Here is a 9,486-nt window from a genome sequence, read left to right on the forward strand (position 1 = left end):
GTATTTGGTCCCTATGACCACACACACACACACGCACGCACGCACACACACACACACACACACACGCCCCTCTCTTAGATTACAGAGTCAAGTGGCAGCCTTTTGAAGTGTAAATGTCGCTCAATAATGAGATGGCCATTTAAATGGCATTCATTTAGCCTTATTAACCTAGCCCCACAATGGCTTAGAGTTAGACTACAGGGCAGCTAGGAGGCTAGGGAAAGCTAAACGCATCAACCACAAACCACTCCCTCAAAGGTCAAACACGTGCAGCAGTCATGACCACCAAGACCGTGACCAACGTTCAGGTTCACTTATGGTAAGAGGGGTACCTTTAAACAGGGTGTCAATATTTGTGTCCTGATTACAATTGGAAGATATAGAAACCAAATTGACTGCAGACGTGGTTTTTATATAGCCAGTGAGTGACTGAACAACATGGAGTGTACAGAAGACTGTAGCCCTAACCCACCTACTGTAACAATGGAAACGTCTGAAATCCTTGTATGGTTTGTGTACCTTTCAGCAGAACTGTTTATATTTTAGCAGTAGTGAAAGCTGTACTGGTCTTACCTCACCAAGATGAGGTGTGGGGTTGAAGCCACACAGGTTGCACACACTCTTCTTGCACTCAGTGCAGGTGCTGTAGTTAGGGGGGTCTGTTGATCCAACGTTCAGCTCCACCTTACACAGAGGACAGTTTTCCTGGGCCCCCGATCCTGTGACCGTAGTAAGCGGCTCCCCCGCTTTCAGAGGCTCCACGGAGGGATCTGCTTCTATGGACTTTTGGTTCTTCAGCAGGGAGACGGCACGTTTGGGGGCCTTCTTGGAGGCAGGTGGGGTGTCAGGGCTGTCTGAGTCAGGGGGGGACCCGGGAGCGGAGAAGGGAGAGTCCGGGGGAGAACCAAGGGGAGAACCGGGGGCAGAGAAGGGGGAGTCTGGGGGAGAGCCGGCAGGAGAACCGGCAGGAGAATCGGCAGGAGAACCAGCTTTCTCATCCACAGAGTCCACGGAGTCGGTGGTCATGAGGTTGGTGGCCGAGCTCAAGATAGACGAGCCAAAGCCAAACATCTGGGAGGCAGCCGCCGGGGGCTTGGCTGTCTCAGTAAAACCACCGAACCCACTGAACATCTTTCCCGTCACCGACTCTGCTGTTTTTTGGGTACCAGCAGCGGCTTTGGCCCGATCAGGTTTGGCTGATCCAGTGAACCCACCAAAGCCACTGAACATTGTTCCCGTGATGGACTCGGCCGCCTGGGAGGCAGCGGCTGGAGGCTTGGCCACATCGGTGAGCCCCCCTAGGCTGATGCCCCCCAGGCCCCCGAAGAAGCTGGACTCCTGTTTACCTTTGGCCGGTGAGGGCTGGGGGCTGCCTTTCGGGGAAGATGGGCCGGGGGATTTCTGTTTGGGCGTGGTTGGAGGGGTTAAGCCTCTGTCGGAGATGCTCTGCTGCTTAATCAGTAGATTGGGCTTCTTACCATCTTTTCCAGGGTCTTTCCTTGAGGGTGAAGGAGGGGCAGAGCCCTTGCCCATCATAGGAGGGTCATCCATACCCCCCATAGCCCTCTGCATCTGGCAGTTGAGACACAGCCACTCTTTACCCTGAAAAGATACAAAACATGGTCAGACACACATACGACACACACATATACACACATGTACTGTACGGCCGGGACAGTACCAGTATCACGATACTCATTAGTAACGTGGCAAGGAAACAAAACACAAAGCGGATTTAACTTCTTTAGGAAAACAGCCCAAATGTTGGAAACCAATACCATTGTTGTCACCCAGAGTGACATTTATTTAATTTCCAAGTTATAGCACACAATATTTTACATACAGCAGGTTTTTAAAGGACCGAACAGTATGTTCTGCTTTGTATTTTTATATTTGCCATGAAAACAGGTACACACACACACACACACGCACACACACAATGACACGCACATGCACACACGCGCATGAGCACGCCCACACGCCACACACACACACACACACACACACACACACACACACACACACACACACACACACACACACACACACACACACACACACACACACAATCCTTTCCTTTAAGTGAAACATCACAGTAATTCAGAGAAAGAAAACAACTGAATTAGTACATTTCAATAACATGATTCTCTTTTCACACTGTAAATTGTTTTTCGCTCAGTTCTTGAGGGATTTAAAAGCAAATTGAATGATTTATACTAATTATGTGTTGCAGTAATGGGAGCTGTATTTGCAGATCGTGGCAATTTGCAGAACCACCATTAAATGTACTATTTGACAAGGCTGCATTACAAATGGAATATTTCTCTAATTTGAGGCAAAAAATCATCATTACAAACCATTTTATTTGTTTAATTTGAGATGTTTATTGGTTGATTCATTCTTGAAATATAAGAAAAGTACTCTGATGAAGGTAGATGCATTTCATGGTTAGTTAGAAATGGGAAACAACTGTATTGATACATCTGTAACACTTTATAAATATATCATTAGATATTCATACTGATTTCCTACATGATATATACTGTATGTTTGTTCTAAAGATGGAGTTTCGTCACATATCCTGACAACTAGCTTAGCTACAGTGTAATGTTTTTGTTCACTACACAGGACATGGCCTTGGTTACCATTGTCTACAACAAGAAACCCTACAAAAGAGGACAATATCGACATGGTTATTATCAGTGTCTTCTTGCATAGAACAACACTCACATTTCCATTCCCTCTTTGTGATTACCATGCTCAATAATTCTACCCCCAGAAAAAGAGATGCAAAATATGACCACTTTGTGATTCTGCTGTTTTATCTGATAGCGTGTGCAAAGATATTATTTTTTGAGAGGGGCACTGATGACCAAATCTTTGAATTCATTATTTGTATTGTATTTTCTGTATATCTATAATAAATACCTTATATGGATAAGTATCAGATCACCTGCCCCCCTCAGTTTCAACAGGCATCATGCCTCGGGGGTGCATGGCTCGTGTGGTTGGTTACTGAAACCTGACATTGGCCGGCGGTTGGAGGCTTCCTGTGCCCATGACATGAGTCACCTTGATAGCTTCCCCACTGTCCATATGGCCCCTCTGTTCCTCAAGCTGTGTGGCGTTAATATGAGGGGCATTTCCAGAGCTAGGCCTGACTGCATGGGCATCTCTGGAACGCTAAATGCTTAAAGGCTAATATTAAAAAGGCTAATGCTGAAAAGGCTAATGCTGAAAAGGCTCATGCTAAAAAGGCTAATGCTAAAAATGACCATGCTTAAAAACTATCGCTCGGCTTCTTTAGATATGAGAACTGGTTGGTTTTGATTGATTCACCTTTTTTGTGTATATTTTGTACTGTAATGGTGTACTGTGCTTCATTTAGACATTTAGACATGCTGGGTGAATTTTGTACTAATAAACAGAAACAGAAACAGAAAACTGAAACTAATTCAAGGCATACGTTGGTTGTTGTATCTATGCAACGACACTGGCAGTAGACATTTAATTGAATGAAGTGTCTGATACATCTGAGACAGAATGTGATGTGAAAAAACACCATATAATAGACCCTCAGTCAGCACAAACTACAGTACCAATACATTTTAAGGGTAAGCGAGAGAGCGAGAGAGCGAGAGAGAGAGAGGAACAGCGACAAAGGAAGTGTGGGAAAATGGAAATACGGTGGAGAGAGAGAGAAAGGGTAGTATAAATATATACCAGAGAACAGGAGAAAGAGAGAGAGGAAGAAAGCAAGCTAGAGAGAGAGGGCATTCTCTTACCTCCGAGTCTGGGGGGCTGAATCCACATAGGCTGCACACCTGGTTCTTACACATGGTACAGTTGCTGAAGTTGGGCGGCTCCTTGGAGCCCACGTTGAGCTGGGTACTCTTGCACAGCGGACACAGCCCACCTCCAGGTGGTTTACCAGGGCCTTGTGGACCAGGGGGACCCCCAGCTTTAGCTGGCCCGCCTGGCTGTGCACCGGGGCCAGGGGGTCCTTGCTGCCCAGGGGGCCCTTGACCGGGACCAGGGGGTCTTGGTCCTTGCTGCCCAGGGGGGACTTGACCAGGTGGTCTGGGCCCTTGCTGCCCAGGGGGCCCTTGTCCGGAGACAGGAGGTCTGGGTCCTTGCTGGCCAGGGGGTCCTTGACCAGGTGGTCTGGGCCCTTGCTGCCCGGGGGGTCTGGGCCCTTGTCCGGGGCCAGGGGTTCTGGGCCCTTGCTGCCCAGGGGGTCCTTGACCAGCGGGTCTGGGCCCTTGCTGCCCAGGGGGTCTGGACCCTTGTCCGGGGCCAGGGGTTCTGGGCCCTTGCTGCCCAAGGGGTCCTTGACCAGTGGGTCTGGGCCCTTGCTGCCCAGGGGGTCTGGGCCCTTGTCCGGGGCCAGGGGGTCTTGGCCCCCCCTGCTGGGGGCCCTTGCTGCCTGGTCCTGGGGGCCCACCTAGGGGCTTCTCTCCAGGCTTTTCTTCCTTGTCAAACAGGCCAAATGAGGGCATGTTGACCCCGGAGCCCATGGAGGTGACCTCGGAGGACATTGAGGACATTCCAGAGGACACCTGGGAGGTCATGGATGAGACAGCGTTAAGCGGGTTGGCCCCACTCAGGAAGCTGGAGCCAAACATGCCTGTTTTCTTCTCTGGGTCCTTAGGCTCCTGCCTGAATCGGGACTCTAAGAGGCTGAGGGACGAGGGACTGCGGCCAGGGGCCGGCCTGCCAGTGGGGCCCTCTCCAAACGCGTCTACGGTGCGACTCTTGCTAAGCCGAACAGAGGGTCCAACTCCTGGCTGCTGGGGCCGCTGCTGAACATCTGCCTCCGAGGGCCTGAGAGAGAGAGTGTGAGAAAGAAACAAACAAACAAAGAAGAGTCATTTGGCAGTACAAATGGAAATAGATGTTGTGTATACATTTCAATACTCTGACTTCCTTTCATTCCCTCCTTTCCTTAATCTGTACTGATGTGACAGAGCTGGATAGGTTAAAGCAAATTGCCATAGGCTTCCACCATGTTGTTGCATTTTCAGATCAGCGAAGAGGAAGGAGAGGAGACAAGGAGGGGAAGCTACTTTACACTATCAAATGGCTGATACAGTGCCTTGCGAAAGTATTCGGCCCCCTTGAACTTTGCGACCTTTTGCCACATTTCAGGCTTCAAACATAAAGATATAAAACTGTATTCTTTTGTGAAGAATCAACATCAAGTGGAACACAATCATGAAGTGGAACGACATTTATTGGATATTACAAACTTTTTTTACAAATCAAAAACTGAAAAATTGGGCGTGCTAAATTATTCAGCCCCCTTAAGTTAATACTTTGTAGCGCCACCTTTTGCTGCGATTACAGCTGTAAGTCGCTTGGGGTATGTCTCTATCAGTTTTGCACATCGAGCAAAACATCGAGCAAAACAGCTCGAGCTCAGTGAGGTTGGATGGAGAGCATTTGTGAACAGCAATTTTCAGTTCTTTCCACAGATTCTCGATTGGATTCAGGTCTGGACTTTGACTTGGCCATTCTAACACCTGGATATGTTTATTTTTGAACCATTCCATTGTAGATTTTGCTTTATGTTTTGGATCATTGTCTTGTTGGAAGACACATCTCCGTCCCAGTCTCAGGTCTTTTGCAGACTCCATCAGGTTTTCTTCCAGAATGGTCCTGTATTTGGCTCCATCCATCTTCCCATCAATTTTAACCATCTTCCCTGTCCCTACTGAAGAAAAGCAGGCCCAAACCATGATGCTGCCACCACCATGTTTGACAGTGGGGATGCTGTGTTCAGGGTGATGGGCTGTGTTGCTTTTACGCCAAACATAACGTTTTGCATTGTTGCCAAAAAGTTCCATTTTGGTTTCATCTGACCAGAGCACATTCTTCCACATGTTTGGTGTGTCTCCCAGGTGGATTGTGGCAAACTTTAAACAACACTTTTTATGGATATCTTTAAGAAATGGCTTTCTTCTTGCCACTCTTCCATAAAGGCCAGATTTGTGCAATATACGACTGATTGTTGTCCTATGGACAGAGTCTCCCACCTCAGCTGTAGATCTCTGCAGTTCATCCAGAGTGATCATGGGCCTCTTGGCTGCATCTCTGATCAATCTTCTCCTTGTATGAGCTGAAAGTTTAGAGGGACGGCCAGGTCTTGGTAGATTTGCAGTGGTCTGATACTCCTTCCATTTCAATATTATCGCTTGCACAGTGCTCCTTGGGATGTTTAAAGCTTGGGAAATCTTTTTGTATCCAAATCCGGCTTTAAACTTCTTCACAACAGTATCTCGGACCTGCCTGGTGTGTTCCTTGTTCTTCACGATGCTCTCTGCGCTTTTAACGGACCTCTGAGACTATCACAGTGCAGGTGCATTTATACGGAGACTTGATTACACACAGGTGGATTGTATTTATCATCATTAGTCATTTAGGTCAACATTGGATCATTCAGAGATCCTCACTGAACTTCAGGTGAGAGTTTGCTGCACTGAAAGTAAAGGGGCTGAATAATTTTGCACGCCCAATTTTTCAGTTTTTGATTTGTTAAAAAAGTTTGAAATATCCAATAAATGTCGTTCCACTTCATGATTGTGTCCCACTTGTTGTTGATTCTTCACCAAAAAATACAGTTTTATATCTTTATGTTTGAAGCCTGAAATGTGGCAAAAGGTCGCAAAGTTCAAGGGGGCCGAATACTTTCGCAAGGCACTGTATTTGCCGGTTGCCAAACTTAGAGATGAGACTAATTAAACACTCATGATCACCATCATGATCACCATCGCCGCAGAAGAGCTCCTAAATACATCATTCAACACACATACAGACACATATGTATCCCAGATAAACAGATCTTCCAAACAACCAAATCATTAAGAATGATAATTGTTATTTGACAACTCATCACTCAAATTCTACAGACATCTCAACAATCTGGTATGATGTGTTGTAATAACATCCTACTTAACTACAAGGCCTACATGAGATGTGGCTCTTTGGGGGTATTGAGCAATACTGTAGGCTAAATGCTTAATGATGAAATGCACTTAAGCCTCTGTCCGACACAACAAGCTAACCTTTCACCCCAAAGCCATTGGACATAGGCCTATCATCGGCACAGCGAGCACAAAGCAAGCATACTACCAGCCCTAGGCTAGTGCTGATGGGAAAGTGAATAGCTCTGAATGACATCTACAGTTGAGAGATCATGGAGATATAGGAGAGAGAGTGAGAGACAGCTCAATGGGGTAAGATGAGATGGCCTTATTAGATCGAGCTGAGAGGCAGGATAGACAGCCTAGCCTACACTGCTGTCAGGTGCAACCCTGCTACTCATCAACTGAGATTGAACCTATCACGTAGATGATAGATAGATCAATGCCAAGCATGAAATAAGATCAAGCGGTTCAGGTTTGGAACAGTGAAGCGTCATTGTGAATCTGAAGGTAAAGCATGAATTGCAGAGAAAAATAGCTAGCTATTTGAGGCCAACAGACCATAAGCTAATTGGTGTTTAAAAGGAAAACTCCACCCAAAAACTATCTTTTGGTATTGTTTCATTAGTCCATTGTTGACATAGACCCAACATATTTTGCTTGTCAGAGTTTTCAAGTTATGTAACTTTCAAAATACAGAAATTATGCAAAACGCAGCATCATATGATGCAAAATACATCATATGTGGATGATTTCTGTACTTTGAAAGTTACATATCTTGAAAAAACTTGATTGCTGACAAGCAAAAAATGTTGGCAATATGTCAACAATGGACTAATGAAACAAATAACAAAAGATCGTTTTTGGGTGGAGTTTTCCTTTATGTGTCAAAAACAGCCCGCCAGTTCTGCTATTGGCAACTGTTGGTTTCAGCACCATGGAAAGCAACTAGCTCACAGACAGACCGCTCATCCACTTGGCTAAAGCGCTTCCTTTCACAAGATGTTCGATATCTTTACATTTCCAAAATGAAATTCAAAACCCACTTTCAAGATACAATAAGGGGAAATCAATGACTGTGATGACATTTGCGATCGCTGTTCTATATATAGCCACATTAATATGTATGTATCCCCTCCCCCTATTCTGGCTTGGGTAATAATAACTGTTCTCACCAACAGAGCGAATTAGTGATAAGGAATTTGTGATAACGTGTATCGTGTGCCAATGTATATGTTAATGATATACTGGTGGGAATTGTTGGTCAATAGGGGACACACAGCCAGCGTCGGCCTGAATATCGACTCTTGACATATATTTGCAATAGAAGCTATGCAAATACGAGTAGGTTATGATATATAATTGACAACATTGGAATGGTGATATACAATGTTGGCACCGTGAGTGGAGAGGCTATTTGTTTGGGATGATAGCGTCCTTCGTGGGGAAAAATACAGTGGCTTGACAGAGTCATTTTTACCCAGGAGGCATTTCGATTCTTTACAAACCCTGGTGTCTTACCACCGATTTTACAGCGGCTATCCTTTGATAATGGCACAATTAAACGATTTACGCAGTAATTCGCATGCAAATAATTGTTAAAAGAGATTATTTCAGTATCATACCATTTAGTGCATTCTAATATTTGATCAGATGCGGTATTGTGAACGAACTGACAAATTGTCCAGCATTTTACCAGATGCTTTAAATTAATAAATGACGCGAATTAACAATTTATGCTAAAAACAGCATTGGTCTTATGGCTATCAATGCTTCAAGACTATCTTTGTAAATGTCAATAACAATAACCACCTATCCCATTTTTGAATGGTATCATCTATCCCCATGGTAAATGTGAATGGGTGTGAACATGCATTCTCCTTTCCTGTGCATTCATAGTGATACACTGCTGACAAGCTGCAGTGCTCTGCCTAGTCAAAACACGGCACAAACACACGCCTTTCGTTCTCTTTCATGAATAGACCCGTTAAATGACGGGGTACTGAGAGAAGTGGACATTTTAAAGTGCACAAAAATGCCAGTAAAATCCTGCCTTCGAGCGGGCGCGCCCCCGGGCTTGTTGGCTTGCGCCCTTGACATAGCCGCGGCGAGTTGCTTTCTGTCATCCTCGCTGAGTTGGCTCAGGTCCACCTGTGCCCCCGTGGAGGTCCGAATGAAGCCTCCTTTCCCGTCCGGTGCGAGCCCCTCCGGTAATCCAGCAAGCACCCCTTCGCCGCCTTCGAGGCTCGCTTCGTTCCCCATGATGGCCCCCTCCCGCCGCCCCCCGTTTCGATTTCGACGCGACGCTCTGCGTTTCTAGCTCCAAAGAACGAGGTGAAAAGCGGTGAAAACGACCCCCCTCGACTCTGCGTGCATCTCAAATTATTTCTCCATCTTTACATCGCCCTCTCCCTCGTTCTCTCAGTTCTGTGTTGATATCGCGCATCTCTTCTGTCGATGGACGACGGTTTTCCGTGCGGGTCTGTCTTCAGTTCTATCCTACTACACCACATCCTCTCCCTCTCTCCCTGCGCTCTCAAACGCGCATGTTCCGCTTCTGACA

At 46.1% G+C, this 9,486-nt stretch overlaps 1 protein-coding gene across 1 annotated transcript; it reads right to left on the reverse strand.

The window, feature by feature from the left end:
- Nucleotides 1–507: 507 nt before the first annotated feature.
- Nucleotides 508–4,983, reverse strand: LOC116366207 (protein bassoon-like). The gene is made up of 2 exons (XM_031818433.1): nt 3,786–4,983; nt 508–1,602 (listed from the first exon to the last, which is right to left on the reverse strand). The coding sequence occupies exons 1-2, from the start codon at nt 4,623–4,625 to the stop codon at nt 523–525; spliced, it is 1,920 nt and encodes a 639-aa protein (XP_031674293.1). The 5' UTR covers nt 4,626–4,983; the 3' UTR covers nt 508–522.
- Nucleotides 4,984–9,486: the final 4,503 nt, after the last annotated feature.

The sequence above is a fragment of the Oncorhynchus kisutch genome, unplaced genomic scaffold (genome assembly GCF_002021735.2).
Source record: "Oncorhynchus kisutch isolate 150728-3 unplaced genomic scaffold, Okis_V2 scaffold1388, whole genome shotgun sequence".
Taxonomy (NCBI): domain Eukaryota; kingdom Metazoa; phylum Chordata; class Actinopteri; order Salmoniformes; family Salmonidae; genus Oncorhynchus; species Oncorhynchus kisutch.

Bases quoted from the DNA above. Each gene is read 5' to 3' on its own strand.
- LOC116366207 (XM_031818433.1), bottom strand. From the start codon at position 4,625: ATGTTTGGCTCCAGCTTCCTGAGTGGGGCCAACCCGCTTAACGCTGTC. The intron at 1,603-3,785 runs GTAAGAGAATGC...GTATCTTTTCAG, and splicing joins TCAGCCCCCCAGACTCGGAG to GGTAAAGAGTGGCTGTGTCT.